Source organism: Oncorhynchus nerka, linkage group LG28, assembly GCF_034236695.1.
Source record: "Oncorhynchus nerka isolate Pitt River linkage group LG28, Oner_Uvic_2.0, whole genome shotgun sequence".
In the NCBI taxonomy this organism is placed as follows: domain Eukaryota; kingdom Metazoa; phylum Chordata; class Actinopteri; order Salmoniformes; family Salmonidae; genus Oncorhynchus; species Oncorhynchus nerka.
This window is the reverse complement of record NC_088423.1, coordinates 28,936,529-28,958,902: the sequence shown is the minus strand read 5'-3', so window position 1 is coordinate 28,958,902 and position 22,374 is coordinate 28,936,529. Positions and strand designations below refer to the sequence as shown.

General features: G+C 45.6%; 1 protein-coding gene across 9 annotated transcripts in view; it reads right to left on the bottom strand.

The window, feature by feature from the left end:
• Positions 1 to 22,374, bottom strand: part of kcnma1a (potassium large conductance calcium-activated channel, subfamily M, alpha member 1a) — a 314,116-nt gene that overhangs the window by 137,694 nt on the left and 154,048 nt on the right. For all 9 annotated transcript variants that reach the window (XM_065012741.1, XM_065012744.1, XM_065012743.1 and 6 more), the window contains exon 3: positions 4,110 to 4,171. In XM_065012741.1, the coding sequence (XP_064868813.1) occupies positions 4,110 to 4,171 (62 nt within the window). The remainder of the gene's footprint in view (positions 1 to 4,109; positions 4,172 to 22,374) is intronic.

The window sequence follows — 22,374 nt, the reverse complement described above, 5'->3', positions numbered from 1 at the left end:
AAATGCTCTCTAGCAAACTTCAGACGGGCCTGGACATGTATTGGCTTAAGCAGGGGGACACGTTTGGCACTGCAGGATTTGAGTCCCTGGCGGCGTAGTGTGTTATTGATGGTAGGCTTTGTTACTTTGGTACCAGCTCTCTGCAGGTCATTCACTAGGTCCCCCAGTGTGGTTCTGGGATTTTTGCTCACCATTCTTGTGATCATTTTGACCCCACGGGGTGAGATCTTGCGTGGAGCCCCAGATCGAGGGAGATTATCAGTGGTCTTGTAGGTCTTCCATTACCTAATAATTGCTCCCACAGTTGATTTCTTCAAACCAAGCTGCGTACCTATTGCAGATTCAGTCTTGCCAGCCTGGTGCAGGTCTACAATTTTGTTTCTGGTGTCCTTTGACAGCTCTTTGGTCTTGGCCATAGTGGAGTTTGGAGTATGACTGTTTGAGGTTGTGGACAGGTGTCTTTTATACTGATAACAAGTTCAAACAGGTGCCATTAATACAGGTAACGAGTGGAGGACAGAGGAGCCTCTTAAATAATAAGTTACAGGTCTGTGAGAGCCAGAAATCTTGCTTTTTTGTAGGTGACCAAATACTTATTTTCCACCATAATTTGCAAATAAATTTATTTTAAAAAAAAATTCTCTTTTTGTCTGTCATTGTTGAAGTGTACCTATGATGAAAATTACAGGCCTCTCTCATCTTTTTAAGTGGGAGAACTTGCACAATTGGTGGCTGACTAAATACGTTTTTTGCCCCACTGTACGTACGCACGTACGTACATACACACATACATACATACATACATACATACATACATACATACATACATACATACATACATACATACATACATACATACATACATACATACATACATAAACAGTATCAGTCTACATTGTAGAATCAAAAGACATCAAAACTATGAAATAACACATATGGAATCATGTAGTAACCCTAAAAGTGTTAAACAAATCAAAATATATTTCATATTTGAGATTCTTCAAAGTAGCCACCTTTTGCCTTGATGACAGCTTTGCACAGTCTTGGCATTCTCTCAACAAGCTTCATGAGGTAGTCACCTGGAATGCATTTCAATTAACAGGTGTGCCTTGTTAAAAGTGAATTTGTGGAATTTCTTTCCTTCTTAATGTGTTTGAGCCAATCAGTTGTGTTGTGACAAGGTAGGGGTGGTATATAGAAGATTGAAAGTTTTACCAAATAGGGCAAAGTCCATATTATAGCAAGAACAGCTCAAATAAGCAAAGAGAAATAACAGTCCATCATTACTATAAGACATGAAGGTCAGTCAATCCGGAAAATTTCAGTGCAATCGCAAAAACCATCAAGCGCTATGATGAAACTGGTTCTCATGAGGACCGCCACAGAAAAGGAAGACGAAGAGTTTTCTCTGCTGCAGAGGATAAGTTCATTAGAGTTAACTGCACCTCAGATTGCAGCCCAAATAAATGCAGAGTTCAAGTGACAGACACATCTAAAATATCAACTGTTCTGAGGAGATTGCGTGAATCATTGCTGCAAAGAAGCCACTACTAAAGGACACCAATAAGAAGAAGAGACTTGCTTGGGCCAAGAAACACAAACAATGGACATTAGACCGGTGGAAAACTGTCCTTTGGTCTGATGACTCAGTGTGTCTTTGTGAGACGCAGAGTAGGTGGTTCCCACCGTGAAGCATGGAGGAGGAGGTGGGATGGTGTGAGGGTGCTTTGCTGGTGACAGTAATTTATTTAAAATTCAAGGTACACTTAACCAGCATGGCTACCACAGCCTTCTGCAGAGATACGCCATCCCATCTGGTTTTTGAGCTTAGAGGGACTATCATTTGTTTTTCAACAGGACAATGACCCAACACACTACCAAGCTGTGTAAGGGCTATTTGACTAAGAAGGAGAGTGATGGAGTGCTGCATCAGATGACCTGGCCTCCACTATCACCCGACCTCAACCCAATTGAGATGTTTTGGAATGAGTTGGATCGCAGAGTGAAGGAAAAGCTGCCAACAAGTGCTCAGCAAAAATGGAAACTCCTTCAAGACTGTTGGAAAAGCATTCCAGGTGAAGCTGGTTGAGAGAATGCCAAGAGTGTGCAAAGCTGCCATCAAGGCAAAGGGTGGCTACTTTGAAGAATCTCAAATGTAAAATATATTTTTATTTGTTTAACACTATTTTGGTTACTACATGATTCGATGTGTCCAAACTTTTGACTGGTACTGTATATATACACACACACACACTACCATTCAAAAGTTTGAGGTCACATTGAAATGAAAGCAATTTTCTGTCCATTAAAATAACATCAAATTGATTGGAAATACAGTGTAGACATTGTTAATGTTGTAAATGACTATTGTAGCTGGAAACGGCTGATTTTTAATGGAATATCTACATAGGCTTACAGAGGCCCATGATCAGCAACCAACCATCACTCTTGTGTTCCAATGGCACGTTGTGTTAGCTAATCCATGTTTATAATGAGCAAAAGAACACAGACACTTGACAGAGGAAGATTGGAAAAGTGTTATGGACAGACAAATCTAAGTTTAAGGTGTTCGGATCACAAAGAAGAACATTCGTGAGACGCAGAAAAAATGAAAAGATGCTGGAGGAGTGCTTGATGCCATCTGTCAAGCATGGTAGAGACAACGTGATGGTCTGGGGGTGCTTCGGTGGTGGTAAAGTGGGAGATTTGTACAGGGTTAGCGGGATCTTGAAGAAGGAAGGCTATCACTCCATTTTGCAACGCCATGCATGCCATACCCTGTGTACAGTGCTTAATTGGAGCCAATTTCTTCCTGTAATAACTATTTAGGGAAGAAGCAATCAGCTGGTATTCTGTCTATAATGGAGTGACCAGCACAGTCACCGGCTCTCAACCCTACTGAGCTGTTGTGGGAGCAGCTTGACCGTATGGAACGTAAGAAGTGCCCATGAAGACAATCCAACTTGTGGGAGGTGCTTCAGGATTATATTTCCTATTCATTTTGCAACTCATTTCATGTATGTTTTCATGGAAAACAAGGACATTTCTAAGTGACCCCAAACTTTTGAACAGTAGTGTATATACACACACACATATACATATATATAATTTTTTGCTATCTATATTGTAGAGGAAACAAGCCGAGGGAGGATAGCAGGTTTGTATAGGAAGTGAATCATTAAAAAGCACACTTATTCATATGCAGCATTTCCCTAGATGTTGTGATAACCTACCTAACTATCTTAAAGCATGTTCATTTCCTACAGTAAATAGTCACACAAGGGACAAAACCTCACCTGAGAAGTGCACACATAAATCATGAAGTGATTGTAATAGGATTGTTCAGAAAATTCAAATGCATTATATGAAGCATTATCTGCATTATTCACAATATTGTTAATTCTGCTGGTCAGGGCTAGGATGGGTGAGAGCCTGAGAATGGCGTGGGAGGGTGATTGGAAACGTGGGATGCTACAGTAGCTTTTGTTTACTGTGTGTGCATGTGTGTGTGTGTGTGCGCGCGCGGTGTCTCTGAGGACCAGGCAGACCTACTGATATCCTGCTTTGTCTATGTTACCATGGAAACTAAATGTGGTGCCAGGCCAACCGGCTTCCATTGACAAGACCATAAAGGAGGAGAGGAGCGGAGCTTTATAGTCTTTTAGATAACACACAGAAAACCGTCAAAACCAACACATGGTTGCACTATGACACATTCTACTTCACCAACGTGGGTGACAAGGACAACACCATGTGTGGATGAATCTGTCTGAAGTACCTATTGGTCATATGAAGGGTCTAACATCTGATTCCTTTCACAGCATCACAATCACAAAGTAGTGTTCAACAGCAACTGATAGGATGACTAATCAGTCATTCAATACAGCCATGTAAATCAGTATAATAAACAATTCTACTTCACCAATGTGGGTGACTGTATGTAGCCTTCCATGTAGGATCTCACTTGTGGCGCCTACTGATCATGTGAAGAAATATCAGATCTGATATTAAATCACAAAGTAGTATTCAATAGCTTACTGTACAGTAAGGTGGTCTGCATTGCAGTCAATACAAAAGCAAATACCAGCACATAAAAGGGGGATACTTACTCAGAAGAGTCTATAAAGTATATTCCAAGTGCTCCAATGCTGAGAGCAAAGACGAGCACGACCTAGAGAGAGAGAGAGAGGTACAGAGATTAGTTTTAGAATGCAAACATGTAACATAGAATACGATATAGCAATAATTATCATTCGGCACATTTAAGTGTCAGTCATTCTCTCTCACACACACACACACAAATTGCAGCCCTGTTTCCAATATTCCTGTGGTTCAACACCCAATACATACAGCAATCAGATCATGTTATAATACCTCTCCACTGCTGAACTCTGAGATTGTGGACATCCCCCATACTGTAATATTGTCCTGTATGGCTCAGTTGGTAGAGCATGGCGCTCACAACGTCAGGATGGTGGGTTCAATTCCCCGGGGCCATCCATCCATAAAAACGTATGCACGTATGGCTAAGTCGCTTTGGATAAAAGCATCTGCTAAATGGCATACATTACTGTAATGTGTGTGTCATAATGAGTGATATAATAGACAAGGTTGTTGTCATCTGTCATCAAACCGTGGCTGGTCTCACAGCCTTAAAGAATGGACATTCTTCAAAGCCAGGGCTATTGTAAATCCTGAATAATAAAAGCAGGCCAATGGATACAGCGTAAGTGAAGTTGAGTGGTAGTCATACAAAAGGGAAAGGAAATACACTACACATCTGTGAACCAATCCTTAAAGGGTGATTGTATGAGAAGGAGGGTTGCGGGAAAGGCTGTTGTGACTGCCTTAGTTAATGCAGAGTCATGGGTTGTATTGTACCTGATGCCATTATGCCTCAGGTGTCGGCCATCACACACACGGTACCGCAGCCCCATCAACATCCCTCTACAAATCAGCTGAGTTGTAATGTGAAGACAGGGTGGGTGGGGGGTATATGAGGAATGACACTTGTCATTGACATCTAACATGCTGTTCACACAGAGAACACCTCCTGAAAACAGTTCTCAAAAAAGGGGTAAAAGGATAGAGGGAGACTAAGAGGGAAATGGGAGAGTGAAAAAGAGGGAAATGGGAGAGTGAAAAAGAGGGAAATGGGAGAGTGAAAAAGAGGGAAATGGAAGAGTGAAAAAGAAGGAAATGGGAGAGTGAAAAAGAGGGAAATGGGAGAGTGAAAAAGAGGGAAATGGGAGAGTGAAAAAGAGTGAAAAGAGGGAAATGGGAGAGTGAAAAAGAGGGAAATGGGAGAGTGAAAAAGAGGGAAATGGAAGAGTGAAAAAGAAGGAAATGGGAGAGTGAAAAAGAAGGAAATGGGAGAGTGAAAAGAGGGAAATGGGAGAGTGAAAAAGAGGGAAATGGGAGAGTGAAAAAGAGGGAAATGGAAGAGTGAAAAAGAAGGAAATGGGAGAGTGAAAAAGAAGGAAATGGGAGAGTGAAAAAGAGGGAAATGGGAGAGTGAAAAAGAGGGAAATGGGAGAGTGAAAAAGAGGGAAATGGGAGAGTGAAAAAGAGGGAAATGGGAGAGTGAAAAAGAGGGAAATGGGAGAGTGAAAAGAGGGAAATGGGAGAGTGAAAAGAGGGAAATGGGAGAGTGAAAAAGAGGGAAATGGAAGAGTGAAAAAGAGGGAAATGGAAGAGTGAAAAAGAAGGAAATGGGAGAGTGAAAAAGAAGGAAATGGGAGAGTGAAAAAGAGGGAAATGGGAGAGTGAAAAAGAGGGAAATGGGAGAGTGAAAAGAGGGAAATGGGAGAGTGAAAAAGAGGGAAATGGGAGAGTGAAAAAGAGGGAAATGGGAGAGTGAAAAAGAGGGAAATGGGAGAGTGAAAAAGAGGGAAATGGGAGAGTGAAAAAGAAGGAAATGGGAGAGTGAAAAATAAGGAAATGGGAGAGTGAAAAAGAGGGAAATGGGAGAGTGAAAAAGGGGGAAATGGGAGAGTGAGAAAGAGGGAAATGGGAGAGTGAAATAGAAGGCTAGAGAAAGGATTAGAGGGATAGTGATTGGCTGGGCTGGACAACCGCTAAAATACTGTTCTCTTGAACAACTAGCTATCAACATTATCATCATGAAGAGGCCTGCTTTATTACACATGGCTGAACCCACTATATTAAAACAACCTGACTGAGAAAGATATACTATCGTTACCCTACTAGCCCTTCTCCCTATTCAGCCACCACACAATAGACATCCCCAGTCCTGCATGATTGCACCATTCATTATAAATGACGGGGGCCTGATTATTTTCATGCTATGGCTCTTTGGATTGATCTACTACATTGTCGTTGGCCTAATGAAAACCCCCCCATGTATTTTTAATGGGGTCTCTTTGTATGGGAGATGGTGGGGTCCATAGAGCGAGTCTGGTTGAGGTTAGTGATAGCCAAGCATAGTGGTAGCTAGTGTAGTGCTGTAGTGCATGACTGGAGTGCCGTCAGGTTAGCGTAGAGTTAGAGCAGCGCTAGCAAAGGAGAAGGGAAGCTTGCTTCAATGCCAGTCACTTTGACAACATCAAGATCTCTTTACTGTGATAAGACTGAACGGATGTCATGGAGAAGGCTGCCACACATGACGTTGACAGGATCACTGTGGGAGTCAAATGCATCAGCTGATCTGATTCCAACTAAAGATTCAAACAGATGTTTTATTTTTTTTATGTCATGGCTATTATTGATTGAATTTGTACATCCTGCTAACAACCCGCAACACAACTACTGTCAACGGTTGATGTCAGGATACTGTATAGGATTTTCCCCACAAGAGGGCAGAGTTAGCTAGTAGTGAGTGTGTGTTCTCTGCACACAGTGGATATCCAGGCCATGCAGGTTGGAGCTATTAACACACACAGACACACACTCAGTCTCTTCACTCGGGGAACAACCAGGGACATCACATCAGTGCGACAGCTGAAACGGTTTCCAAACAAAATGAAAAGGGGAGGGATGGCAGTGTAGCCTCCGTGAGTCACTGTGGGGATGCTGTCCTTGACACAGTCCTCTGATGACATACATGTAGGCAGTCCTACTGTACCAACACAGAATGCAAGTACATAATTGGAACACACACATACACGCAGGCACACACAGACGCAAATACTAATATTTCCTTGATGCTAATCTGTGACATTTCCGTGATGCTCATCTGTGATGAGAGAGAAGAGAGAGAGAGACAAAGACAGAGAGAAAGAAAGGAAAGACTGAGGGGAAGTCTGACCAGTTGGTTGGTTGCTGGAAAGCTTGCCAGTGAGTGGTGAGCACCCAGAGATGAGATCTGAGGAGATAAGAGGAGTAGACATCTTCCACTGACCCAGTTACTCATCTGTGAATGCTGCATGGCTGCTCGCTAACACTAACTAGTGCTAGCCATCGTGTCTGTCTGTCTGTGTGTGTGTGTGTGTGTGTGTGTGTGTGTGTGTGTGTGTGTGTGTGTGTGTGTGTGTGTGTGTGTACGCGTGCACGCATGTGCATGTGTGTGCGCACTGTTTCAGATAACCAGTGCTAGCCGTCAACCTCAAACCCATAAACTCCAAAGACAGGAGCACCACTGTAAATCATGACTGATTCCAAAAGACAGGGGAAACCTACAATGTGGGGACATCCCCATCGCCTACAGACTACAAATAGAAACCCAGCTGTAGGCTTGACAAGGACTGGGAAATGTAGTTTTAACAGTAGTCATAAAATATAACATTCTATGGGGTTAGTGAATGCTTGTTTTGAGAATTAAAACACTTGAATCAGAGTATGGTTATCTGAGCATTTAAAATGTATGTTATTTTGCAGACGCTCTTATCCAGAGTGACTTACAGTTGGTGTATTCATCTGAAAGCAGCTATGAGAGACAACCTTATCCAGAGTGACTTACAGTTAGTGTAGTCATCTGAAAGCAGCTATGAGAGACAACCTTATCCAGAGTGACTTACAGTTAGTGTAGTCATCTGAAAGCAGCTATGAGAGACAACCTTATCCAGAGTGACTTACAGTTAGTGTATTCATCTGAAAGCAGCTATGAGAGACAACCTTATCCAGAGTGACTTACAGTTAGTGTATTCATCTGAAAGCAGCTATGAGAGACAACCTTATCCAGAGTGACTTACAGTTAGTATATTCATCTGAAAGCAGCTATGAGAGACAACCTTATCCAGAGTGACTTACAGTTAGTATATTCATCTGAAAGCAGCTATGAGAGACAACCTTATCCAGAGTGACTTACAGTTAGTATATTCATCTGAAAGCAGCTATGAGAGACAACCTTATCCAGAGTGACTTACAGTTAGTGTATTCATCTGAAAGAAGCTATGAGAGACAACCTTATCCAGAGTGACTTACAGTTAGTGTAGTCATCTGAAAGCAGCTATGAGAGACAACCTTATCCAGAGTGACTTACAGTTAGTGTATTCATCTGAAAGCAGCTATGAGAGACAACCTTATCCAGAGTGACTTACAGTTAGTGTATTCATCTGAAAGCAGCTATGAGAGACAACCTTATCCAGAGTGACTTACAGTTAGTGTATTCATCTGAAAGCAGCTATGAGAGACAACCTTATCCAGAGTGACTTACAGTTAGTGTAGTCATCTGAAAGCAGCTATGAGAGACAACCGAATCTCACAGTCAGAGCAAGCACATTTTTTCCTCAATAAGTAGCTATCAGCAAAGAAAAGTGGGATACTTTCAGAATGTATTCAACTGAAATGTGTTTTCCGCATTTAAACCAACCCCTCTGAACCAGAGGGGAACAGTGCCTTGCTCAGGGGCAGAACGGCAGATTATTACCTTGTCAGCTCAGGTATTCGTAACGCTCTAACCACTTGGCTACCTGCAAAGACAGTGCTAGTAAGAAAAGACAAGTGCGAGTGTTAGTTAAAGAAAGGAAAGGGTGTTCCTTTTTTTCTATACTTCTGGTGAGGTATTGCAGATAAAGAAAACCTAAGTACTGTATTTACATATATTTACAACAGTAGAAGCCAGTATTAGAGCTTTAAGCAAGACATTTTAACTCAACACAGAGAGTTTGATTCATACATCCGAGTCCATGTTTACTGTGCTAAATGTGTTCCTGCGTCATGTTGTTTTCCGCTAGGTTATGTCCTGACCAGTGACTGTACTATAACTCTCTGAAGGTGTAAAAGAGCTGTTGCCACAAATTCAACATGGGGTTAGTTAGACCATGCCCACATGTATGTGTAAGTGTGTGGTTTCAGATTCCAGCACTGCAAGCAGCTAGCTGTCTAGAGCATATCGGACTGTTAGCTGAAGAGGCCCATCACTATACCTATTTTGCCAAATGGCCTGGACCCTTTTACTACACGGAGCCCTGCTGATCCATCACGACTGGTCTGCCGACGTAACCGCACGAGGGGGCTACAACTGACTTCTTCTGTCGCGACGTCCCTCTAAGGCCCTTCTGCTAGCTTGCTATCCCCGGCCTGCTAGCTGTCTGAATCGCCGTGTCTCCATCCCGCCTAGCTACGCTTGCCTCTCCGTAATGTCAATATGCCTTGTCCATTGCGGTTTTGGTTAGATATTATTGCCTTATTTCACTGTAGACCCTCTAGCCCTGCTTAATACGCCTTAGCTAACCCTTGAGTTCCACCTCCCACACATGCAGTGACCTCACCTGGTTTAAATTATGTTTCTAGAGACAATATATCTCTCATCGTAACTCAATGCATAGGTTTACCTCCACTGTATTCTTCACATCCTACCATACCTTTGTCTGTACATTATTCCTTGAATCTATTCTACCCTGCCCAGAAACATGGTCCTTTTACTCTCTGTTCCGAACATACTAGACGACCAGTTCTTATAGCCTTTAGCCGCACCCTTTTATCCTACTCCTCCTCTGTTCCTCTGGTGATGTAGAGGTTAATCCAGGCCCTGCAGTACCTAGCTCCATTCCCCAATAAATGATCTCATTTATTGACTTCTGTAACTGTAAAAGCCTTGGTTTCATGCATGTTAACATTAGAAGCCTACTCCCTAAGTCTGTTTTACTCACTGTTTTAGCACACTGCCAAGCCCGGATGTCCTAGCCGTGTCTGAATCCTGGCTTAGGAAGACAATCAAAACCCCTGAAATGTCCATCCCTAACTATAACATTTTCTGACAAGATAGAACTGCCAAAGGGGGCGGAGTTGCAATCTACTGAAGAGATAGCCTGCAGAGTTCTGTCTTACTATACAGGTCTGTGCCCAAACAATTTGAGCTTCTACTTTTAAAAACTCACCTTTCCAGAAACAAGTCTCTCACTGTTGCTGCTTGCTGTAGACCACCTTCTGCCCCCAGCTGTGCCCTGGACACCATATGTGAATTTATTGCCCCTCATCTATCTTCAGAGCTTGTGCTGTTAGGTGACCTAAACTGGGACATGCTAACACCCTGGCCATCCTACAATCTAAGCTTAATGCCCTCAATCTCACACATATTATCAATGAACCTACCAGGTGTAACCCCAAATCTGTAAACACAGGCACCCTCATAGATATCATCCTAACCAACCTGCACTCCAAATACACCTCTGCTGTCTTCAACCAGGATCTCAGTGTTCACTGCCTCATTGCCTGCGTCCGTAATGGGTCTGCGGTCAAATGACCACCTCTCATCACTGTTAAACGCTCCCTAAAACACTTCAGCAAGCAGGCCTTTATAGTCGCCCTGTCCTGGGTATCCTGGAAGGATATTAACCTCATTCCATCAGTAGAGGATGCATGGTTATTCTTTAAAAGTGCTTTCCTCACCATCTTAAATAAGCATGCCCCATTCAAAAAATGTAGAACCAGGAACAGATATAGCCCCTGGATCACTCCAGACCTGACTGCCCTTGACCAGCACAAAAACATCCTGTGGCGTACTGCATTAGCATCGAATAGCTCCCGCTATATGCAATTTTTCAGGGAAGTTAGGAACCAATATACACAGGCAGTTAGGAAAGCAAAGGCTAGCTTTTTCAAACAGAAATTTACATCTTGTAGCACAAACTCCAAAAAGTTCTGGGACACTGTAAAGTCCATGGATAATAAGAACACCTCCTTCCAGCTGCCCACTGCACTGGGGCTACTGTCACCACCGATAAATCCACGATAATTGAGAATTTCAATAGCTTTTTTCTACGGCTGGCCATGCTTTCCACCTGGCTACCCCTACCCCGGTCAACAGCCCTGCACCCCCCCACAGCAACTTGCCCAAGCCTCCCCATTTCTCATTGACCCAAATCCAGATAGCTGATGTTCTGAAAGAGCTGCAAAATCTGGACCCCTACAAATCAGCCGTGCTAGACAATCTGGACCCTCTCTTTCTAAAATGATCCGCCAAAATTGTTGCAACCCCTATTACTAGCCTGTTCAACCACTCTTTCGTCTGAGATCCCCAAAGATTGGAAAGCTGCCAACGGTCATCAGCTTCTTCAAAGGGGGAGACACTCTAGATCCAAACTACTACAGATATATATCTATCCTACTCTGCCTTTCTAAGGTCTTCGAAAGCAAAGTTAACAAACAGATCACAGGCCATTTCAAATCCCACTGTACCTTCTCCACTATGCAATCTGGTTTCTGATCTGGTCATGGGTGCACCTCAGCCACGCTCAACGTCCTAAACGATATCATAACTGCCATCAATAAGAGACAATACTGTGCAGCTGTATTTATCGACCTGGCCAAGGCTTTCGACTCTGTCAATCACCACATTCTTATCGGCAGACTCAACAGCCTTGGTTTCTCAATTGACTGCCTAGCCTGGTTCACCAACTACTTCTCAGATAGAGTTCAGTGTGTCAAATCAGAGGGCCTGTTGTCCGGATCTCTGGCAGTCTCTATGGCGGTGCCACAGGGTTCAATTCTCAGGCCGACTCGCTTCTCTGTATACATCAATGACACCGCTCTTGCTGCCGGTGATTCTCTGATCCACCTCTACGCAGACGACTCCATTCTGTATACTTCTGGCCATTCTTTGGACACTGTCTTAACTAACCTCCAGACGAGCGTCAATGCCATGCAAAATTCCTTCTGTGGCCTCCAACTGCTCTTAAATGCAAGTAAAACTAAATGCATGCTCTTCAACCAATCGCTGCCCACACCTGCCCGCCCGTCCAGCATCACTACTCTGGACGGTTCTGACTTAGAAATACCTAGGTGTCTTGTTAGACTTTAAACTCTCCTTTCATCTCCAACCCAAAATTAAATCTAGGCTTCCTATTTTGCAACAAAGTATCCTTCACTCATGCTGCCAAACATACTCTCGTAAAACTGACTATCCTAACGATCCTTGACTTCGGCGATGTCATCTACAAAATAGCCTCCAACACTCAGCAAATTTGATGCAGTCTATCACAGTGCCATCCGTTTTGTCACCAAAGCCCCATATACTACCCACCACTGTGACCTGTATGCTCTCATTGGCTGATCCTCACTTTGCAGCCTAGTATCTCTACTTGCACATTCATCTTCTGCACATATATCACTCCAGTATTTAATTGCTATATTGTAATTATTTTGCCACTATGGCCTATTTATTGCCTTTACCTCCCTTATCCTACCTCATTTGCACACACTGTTTATAGACTTTTTCTATTTTTCTATGTTTGTTTATTCCATGTGTTGTTGTCTGTGTCGCACTGCTTTGTTTTATCATGACCAGGTCGCAGTTGTGAATGAGAACTAGTTCTCAACTAGCCTACCTGGTTAAATAAAGGTTAAATGAAATATAATCAAAAAATGGATCAGCTCTCACATGACACACTCATACTACATTATGCAGTACATATCGCCATAACACACTCAAAACGCATACAGTTCCAGTCAACGTTTGGACACACCTACTCATTCCAGGGTTTTTCTTTATTTTTACTGTTTTCGACATTGTAGAATAATAGTGAAGACACCAAAACTATGAAATAACACATTTGGAATCATGTAATAACCAAGAAAGTGTTTAAAAAATCAACATGTATTTTAGATTCTTCAAAGTATCCACCCTTTGCCTTGATGACAGCTTTGGTTGAGAGAGTGCAGAATGCTGTGGTAGCCATGCTGGTTAACTGTGCAGCAGAATGCTGTGGTAGCCATGCTGGTTAACTGTGCCGTAGAATGCTGTGGTAGCCATGCTGGTTAAGTGTGCCGCAGAATGCTGTGGTAGCCATGCTGGTTAAGTGTGCTGCAGAATGCTGTGGTAGCCATGCTGGTTAACTGTGCCGTAGAATGCTGTGGTAGCCATGCTGGTTAAGTGTGCTGCAGAATGCTGTGGTAGCCATGCTGGTTAAGTGTGCTGCAGAATGCTGTGGTAGCCATGCTGGTTAACTGTGCAGCAGAATGCTGTGGTAGCCATGCTGGTTAACTGTGCAGCAGAATGCTGTGGTAGCCATGCTGGTTAATTAACTGTGCAGCAGAATGCTGTGGTAGCCATGCTGGTTAACTGTGCCGTAGAATGCTGTGGTAGCCATGCTGGTTAACTGTGCAGCAGAATGCTGTGGTAGCCATGCTGGTTAACTGTGCAGCAGAATGCTGTGGTAGCCATGCTGGTTAACTGTGCCGTAGAATGCTGTGGTAGCCATGCTGGTTAACTGTGCAGCAGAATGCTGTGGTAGCCATGCTGGTTAACTGTGCCGTAGAATGCTGTGGTAGCCATGCTGGTTAAGTGTGCCGCAGAATGCTGTGGTAGCCATGCTGGTTAAGTGTGCTGCAGAATGCTGTAGTAGCCATGCTGTTTAAGTGTGCCTTGATTTCTAAATAAATCACAGACAGTGTCACCAGCAAAGCACCATCACACCTCCTCCTCAAAGCTTCACGGTGGGAACCACACATGCAGAGATTATCCGTTCACCTACTCTGCAGCTCACAAATCTTAAAATCTTAAATGTAGAAAATAGTACAAATAAAGAAAAACCTTGAATGAGTAGGTGTGTCCAAACTTTTGACTGGTACTGTACATACACACACCCTTACCCTGGTTTGTTGACTGCTTGACTAGCCCATATTCATTCACTCTATGCAACACCCAAAGCCACCGAGCAGCAAACCAGGCTAACAAGCTGCCTACCCTTCAAATAGACCACAATATAACAGGCTATGGGTTTCAACTGCTAATACAATCCAATATAGCTGCCGAATCAACAGAACACAAGATCTTTGGTCTGAAACAAATCCACGAGCTAGCCTGGATTCTACACTAAATATCCCTTGACTATTGTTTCAATGGAGCAATATTTAGTCAGTGTGTATTCCAGGCTACAAACAAGTTATAAAGTGAGCCTGGAATCCTCACTAAATATTCCTTAGTTCCTTAATATTGTTTCAACAGAGCAATATTGACTGTAGATTCATTCCAGGCTACAAATGAGCGGCAGTTAGTCTTACCCAGACTCTTCCAGGCTAACAGAGAATTCGTTTAGACTTGTGATTTTCTTGACTCGTCCTAAGTGCACTTCCTGACAAAGCGCATGCAGGACCCAGCTGACAGGTGATGTGGGTTGATGTAGAAAAGAATCACTTCATGTTTCGGGTGAGTCGACAGGTTGGCTAGGAAATCAAAAGGACTCTGGTGCAGAGTAGACATGTCAAAGTCAGTTCAGTTTAGTTCATGCAGATAGGCTCCTAACAGTCAGACTTACATACTAGCCCAAGCTGCACTCAAACACACACAAACAGGGATCTGAAATAACTTTGTCTATACACAGTCAAGTCGTTAAATGTCCAGTGCATTAAAAAACGTGATTTTTCTGTGTTTTATATACATGTAACTACCAAAATAATGTTAACACTTGAGTAAATGAGGGATACAAAATAAGTTTGGTTCCTGAGTTAATTAATCAATTTGCTTAGAGTCATATATAAAAATGCTAGGCAGGTCATTATTTTGGCTACCATGGCTGTGCCCCCGTAGGTTGACAATTCCCCCATCCACAGGGCACGAGTGATACCTGAAAAGTTTGATGAGCATGAAAACAATGTAAACCATATGCCATGGCCGTCTCAGTTATCAGATCTCAACCCAAATTAACACTTACAGGAGAGTCTGGAGTGGCGCCTGAGACAGCATTTCCCACCACCATCAACAAAACACCAAATTATGGAATTTCTTGTAGAATGGTGTCGCATCCCTCCAATAGAGTTCAAGACACTATGAATATATGCCAAGGTGCACTGAAGCTGTTCTGGCTCGTGGTACACTATGTTGGTACTTCCTTCATATTTCCACACTATGCGGTTAGATTAATACTGTGACATTGTGAAAAATGGTTTTAATGTCCTTTTAGTGTAAGAGCTGTTTGAAATGACCCCCTGAAATTTCTGCCTGTTTTCGTGGGATGGAGTTTGGGCATGCCTGGAACGAGAGTTTCAAACCTCTCTGCCGATAACAGCTAGTTTTCAGTTTTCCCCTTCCCACTCAGACCACTCCCAGACAGTCCTGGCAAAATTCTTAGTTGATAAATTGCGCCTAGCTAAGCAGCTATGTTAGTTAATTTTTTACCATTTTAATTGGAATCAACCCAGTAAGATAATTGTTACCCGGACATGATTTCATATTGAGACAAAAATGGCTGCATTGGGCCTGTAAGTGTGTCCACAATACTTACTATTCAAATGGAATTTTCCCTGAAACTCAATTCTTCCTCCGCCGTCCTTCCCTCGCTCACTGTGTCTGTCGGTCTGTCTTTTAATATACTATTGATTACCCTTGATCCAGTCGGACATTTTGTCTGGCCTCCAGGCAGACAAACCGAGGTGCTGATTGGACTCTTACCCAAGGGAAACAGGCCATTGATTGGAGGAGCTGAAAAGGGTGAGGTCCCTTTCATTACAGAGACATAGGCCTTGTCCTGATTACCCACACGACTATGGTTTAAAAGCCTTGGAACGGTGTTATCATTGGCTCGAAGCAGTTTCCATCATGGTTAAATCCATGACGGTTGCACGTGCAGAAGTGCACACATTATGAGAAGGGTACATAATCGGGACCATCTAGTACCAAGAAAAGTCATTCATAGGGAACATCTACTGTGATATATTCTCTTCACTGTGATTGTCATTAATGTAGTATTGGCCATTCATTTAATCGTATTTGTGTATGACTGTAAGATACTACTGATTAATTAAGAAAAATATATGCACAGTAATACATACAGTAGGTGTTTACATTGTATAATGACAGGAGCATATGGAGCCGCAAGCTGCCCAGTGACTCAAGCCTAGCAGACGAGCCAAAGGCCTATGCTCGATTCGAGGCAAGCAACACTGAACCAGTATGAGAGCACCAGCTGTTCCAGATGACTGTGTGATCTCGCTCTCGGTAGCCGATGTGAGTAAGACTTTTAAATAGGTTAACAATCACAATGCCGCAAGGCCAGACGGATTACCAGGACGCGTACTCAGAGCATGCGCTGACTAGCTGGCGGGTGTCTTCACTGACATTTTCAACCTCTCCTTGACCCAGTCTGTATTACCTACATGTTTCAAGCAGACCACCCATAGTTCCTGTGTCCAAGAACGCCAAGGTAACCTGTCTAAATGACTATTGCCCCATAGCACTCACATCTGTAGCCATGAAATGCTTTGAAAGGCTGGTTATGGCTCACAACACCATCATCCCAGACACCCTGGACCCACTCCAATTTGCATACTGCCCCAACAGATCCACAGATGACGTAATCTCTATTGCACTCCACACTGCCCTCTACCACCTGGACAAGAGGAACACCTATGTTAGAATACTGTTCATTGACTACAGCTCAACGTTCAACACCATAGTGCCCTCCAAGCTCACCACTAAGCATAGGACCCTGGGACTGAACGCCTCCCTCTGCAACAGGATCCTGGACTTCCTGTCAGCCACCCCTCAGGTGGTGAGGGTAGGCAACAACACTTCCGCCACCCTGACCCTCAACATGGGGGCCCCTCATGGGTGCGTGCTTTGTTCCTCCTGTACTCCCTGTTCACCCACGACTGCATGAGGGCGCACGACTCCAACACCATCATTAAGTTTGCTGACGACACGATGGTGGGAGGCCTGATCACCGACGACGATGAGAACATCTTTAGAGGGGACGTCAATGACCTGGCAGTGTGGTGCCAGGACAAGCTTTCCCTCAACATCAGCAAGACAAAAGAGCTGAAAGTGGACTACAGGAAACTGAGGGCTGAGCACTTCCCCCATTCACATCGACGGGGCTGCAATGGAGTGGATCGAGAGCTTCAAGTTCCTCGGTGTCCACATCACTAAGGAATTAACATGGTCCACACACACCAACACAGTCATGAGAGCATCTTGACTGGCTGCCTCACTGCTTGGTATGGCAACTGCTTAGTTAACTAAATAGTTAACCAAATAGCTACCTGGAGTATCTGCATTGACCCTATTTGCACTAACTATTTTGACTCATCACATATTCTGTGGCTACTGTTAATCATCTATCCTGTTGCCTAGTCACTTTACACCTACCTATATGTACGTAAATATCTACCTCAATTACCTCGTACCCCTGCACATCGACTCAGTACCTGTACCCTGTGTATATAGCCAAGTTATTGTTACTCATATTGTATTTACTCCCTGTGTTATTATATATATTTCCTTACGGCTCAGTATTGTTGGGAAGGGCCCGTAAGTAAGCATTTCACTGTTAGTCTACACCTGTTGTTTAAGTATGTGACAAAAAAATTGGATTCGATTTTTTAATGACACGGACATGCTTTTGAAGACATAAGGTTACTTGACATGGTATATTCTCTATTCATAAATCAGTCACACGCTCAGACTTTGTGCTCAGAATTGTAAAAAAGCATGTCAGCATGAAGCACCATTGTTTCCACAACACACTAATCACATCAACTTACTGAACAAGACAAGCAAACAACACCACTTCTAAGCCGGAATGTCAAAATATACAAATGAGACATTAATAAAAGTTTGATGGCAGACAGCCATACTTCATCTATAGAGCATGCAGGCCCATGTTCCCACCTTTGCCTTGAACAACCAGCTCAGCGGGAGACCTGGGTTACGTGACGAGAATGCAGAAGATTTTTATGTGGAGACTGTCGTATCATACTGATGTCAGGGCTGTGTCTCAAACGGCACCCTATATCCTATTAATGTGCCCTCTGGTGACAAATAGTGCACTATATAGGGATACCATTTGAAAGGCAGCCCTGACATCAGTATGATTTTCAGCATAAACAACCTTAGTATTCTCTTCACATACAACCCTGCTCAGAAAGACCTTCTGACTCCCACTGGGTGTCTCAACTGGGCTGGCAATGCAGACTATCACACGGGAAACGATTCAGATTCCCAATGTCTCCAAAACCACCGAACTGGTTTTGCGGTCGTGATACAGAAGTCGTATGATCCAGAATAAGCAGATCGATAACTACATAGCATGCTGGCTTCTTTTGACAAATATGAGCACTGCATAATTTAACAAAAGCCTCATTCATGAAATCGTGTTTAAATCAGAGAGAAAATACAAGCCCTTCTGTTCAGAATCTTCTCCTATAGTTACTATAGCTTTGGTAATACACACACACACACACTCTGGCACATGGAGATAAAAAATCCATCACCATGGTAACCTTTTGATCAAATGCATTGCCTCCTACTAGATGAGATGCAACATACATTATGTATGGTGCAACATGAAAATGCGCATGATGAGGATGAGGGTGATATTGAGAAGGATGAAGATGGTTTGTTATGTCATTAATTAACACGATGTTCACACCAGATGCTGTATGTAGCGACACAACAAATGGCTAAATGCATTTCAATTCATGTCATTATTTCAATCCCTCTGCTTCGTGTCTCCACATTAAAAACATCCTATTTGGGAGGAAAGAGGATTAAACTGTTATCTGATGTATTTTTCCAGAACAGAGAAAAAAGTGATGTGAAGGGGGAGGGCAAGCCAGCTTTAAATCTCCTTCATTCCCCAAGACCGTCTCTGTCACGGTCTCGCTCTCTCTCCCAGTCTCCGTCTCTGTCTCTCTCCCCGTCTCCGTCTCTCTCTCTCTCTCTCTCCATCTCTGTCTCTCTCCCCGTCTCTCTCTCTCTCTCTCTCTCCCAGTCTCCGTCTCTGTCTCTCTCCCCGTCTCCGTCTCTCTCCCCGTCTCCGTCTCTCTCTCTCTCCATCTCTGTCTCTCTCCCCGTCTCTCTCTCTCTCCCCGTCTCTGTCTCTCTCTCTCTCCCCGTCTCTGTCTCTCTCTCTCCCCGTCTCTCTCTCTCTCTCTCCCCGTCTCTGTCTCGCTATCTCTCTCTCTCTCTCTCCCCGTCTCCGTGTCGCTCTCTCCCCCCGTCTCCGTCTCTCTCTCTCTCCCCGTCTCTGTCTCGCTATCTCTCTCTCTCTCTCCCCGTCTCTGTCTGTCTCGCTCTCTCTCTCTCTCTCCCCGTCTCTCTCTCTCTCTCTCCCCGTCTCCATCTCGCTCTCCCCGTCTCGGTCTCAGTCTCTCTCTCTCTCCATCTCTGTCTCTCTCCCCGTCTCTCTCTCTCTCTCTCTCCCAGTCTCCGTCTCTGTCTCTCTCCCCGTCTCCGTCTCTCTCCCCGTCTCCGTCTCTCTCTCTCTCTCTCCATCTCTGTCTCTCTCCCCGTTTCTCTCTCTCTCCCCGTCTCTGTCTCTCTCTCTCTCCCCGTCTCTGTCTCTCTCTCTCTCCCCGTCTCTCTCTCTCTCCCCGTCTCCGTGTCGCTCTCTCCCCCCGTCTCCGTCTCTCTCTCTCTCCCCGTCTCTGTCTCGCTATCTCTCTCTCTCTCTCCCCCGTCTCCGTCTCTCTCTCTCTCCCCGTCTCTGTCTCGCTATCTCTCTCTCTCTCTCTCCCCGTCTCCGTGTCGCTCTCTCCCCCGTCTCCGTCTCTGTCTCTCTCCCCGTCTCTGTCTCGCTATCTCTCTCTCTCTCCCCGTCTCTGTCTGTCTCGCTCTCTCTCTCTCTCCCCCCGTCTCTCTCTCTCTCCCCGTCTCCATCTCGCTCTCCCCGTCTCGGTCTCAGTCTCTCTCTCTCCCAGTCTCCGTCTCTGTCTCTCTCCCCGTCTCCGTCTCTCTCTCTCTCTCCATCTCTGTCTCTCTCCCCGTCTCTCTCTCTCTCTCTCTCTCTCCCAGTCTCCGTCTCTGTCTCTCTCCCCGTCTCCGTCTCTCTCCCCGTCTCCGTCTCTCTCTCTCTCTCCATCTCTGTCTCTCTCCCCGTCTCTCTCTCTCTCCCCGTCTCTGTCTCTCTCTCTCTCCCCGTCTCTGTCTCTCTCTCTCTCCCCGTCTCTCTCTCTCCCCGTCTCCGTGTCGCTCTCTCCCCCCGTCTCCGTCTCTCTCTCTCTCCCCGTCTCTGTCTCGCTATCTCTCTCTCTCTCTCTCTCCCAGTCTCCGTGTCGCTCTCTCCCCCCGTCTCTCTCTCTCTCCCCGTCTCTGTCTGGCTATCTCTCTCTCTCTCTCTCTCCCCGTCTCCGTGTCGCTCTCTCCCCCCGTCTCCGTCTCTCTCTCTCTCCCCGTCTCTGTCTCGCTATCTCTCTCGCTCTCCCCGTCTCTGTTTCGCTCTCTCTCTCTCCGTCTCAGTCTCTCTCTCTCTCTCTACCCGTCTCCGTCTCGCTCTCTCTCTCTCTCCCCGTCTCTGTCTCGCTCTCTCTCTCTCTCTCCATCTCAGTCTCTCTCCCCGTCTCCGTCTCGCTCTCCCCGTCTCCGTCTCGCTCTCTCTCCGTCTCAGTCTCTCTCTCTCTTCCCGTCTCCGTCTCGCTCTCTCTCTCTCCCAGTCTCTGTCTCGCTCTCTCTCGCTCTCTCTCCGTCTCAGTCTCTCTCTCTCCCCGTCTCCGTCTCGCTCTCCCCGTCTCCGTCTCGCTCTCTCTCTCTCTCCGTCTCAGTCTCTCTCTCTCTTCCTGTCTCCGTCTCGCTCTCTCTCTCCGTCTCAGTCCCTCTCTCTCTTCCCGTCTCCGTCTCTGTCTCGCGCTCTCTCTTTCTCCCCGTCTCCGTCTCGCTCTCTCAGTCTCGCTTTCTCTCTCTCTCCCAGTCTCGCTTTCTCTCTCTCTCCCAGTCTCCATCTCTCTCTCTCTCCCCGTCTCTGTCTCACTCTCTCTCTCCCCGTCTCCGTCTCGCTCTCCCCATCTGTCTCGCTCTCTCTCTCTCTCCCCGTCTCTGTCTCGCTCTCTCCCCGTCTCGGTCTCGCGCTCTCTCTCACTCCGTCTCTCTCTCTCCCCGTCTCCGTCTCGCTCTCTCTCTCCGTCTCTCTCTCTCTTCCCGTCTCCGTCTCGCTCTCTCTCTCTCCCCGTCTCTGTCTCGCTCGCTCTCTCTCTCTCCGTCTCAGTCTCTCTCCCCGTCTCCGTCTCGCTCTCCCCGTCTCCGTCTCGCTCTCTCTCCGTCTCAGTCTCTCTCTCTCTTCCCGTCTCCGTCTCGCTCTCTCTCTCTCTCCCCGTCTCTCTCTCGCTCTCTCTCCGTCTCAGTCTCTCTCTCTCCCCGTCTCCGTCTCTCTCTCCCCGTCTCCGTCTCACTCTCTCTCTCTCCCCCCGTCTCTGTCTCACTCTCTCTCTCTCTCCGTCTCAGTCTCTCTCTCTCTCTCCGTCTCTCTCTCTCTTCCCGTCTCCGTCTCGCTCTCTCTCTCTCCCAGTCTCTGTCTCGCTCTCTCTCTCTCCGTCTCAGTCTCTCTCTCTCTCCCCGTCTCCGTCTCGCTCTCCCCGTCTCCGTCTCGCTCTCTCTCTCTCTCTCTCTCTCTCTTCTAGTCTCCGTCTCGCTCTCTCTCTCTCCCCCCGTCTCTGTCTCGCTCGCTCTCTCTCTCTCCGTCTCAGTCTCTCTCCCCGTCTCCGTCTCGCTCTCCCCGTCTCCGTCTCGCTCTATCCGTCTCAGTCTCTCTCTCTCTTCCCGTCTCCGTCTCGCTCTCTCTCTCTCTCCCCGTCTCTGTCTCGCTCTCTCTCTCGCTCTCTCTCCGTCTCAGTCTCTCTCTCTCCCCGTCTCCGTCTCGCTCTCCCCGTCTCCGTCTCGCTCTCTCTCCGTCTCTCTCTCTCTTCCTGTCTCCGTCTCGCTCTCTCTCTCTCTCTCTCTCCGTCTCAGTCTCTCTCTCTCTTCCCGTCTCGCTCTCTCTCCCCCCAGTCTCTGTCTCGCTCTCTCTCAGGAAACAGCAGAGGGAACACCCCCCTATCCACATCGATGGAACAGTAGTGGAGAGTGTAGCAAGTTTTAAGTTCCTCGGCATACACATCACAGACAAACTGAATTGGTCCACTCACACTGACAGCGTCGTGAAGAAGGCGCAGCAGCGCCTCTTCAACCTCAGGAGGCTGAAGAAATTCGGCTTGTCACCAAAAGCACTCACAAACTTCTACAGATGCACAATCGAGAGCATCCTGGCGGGCTGTATCACCGCCTGG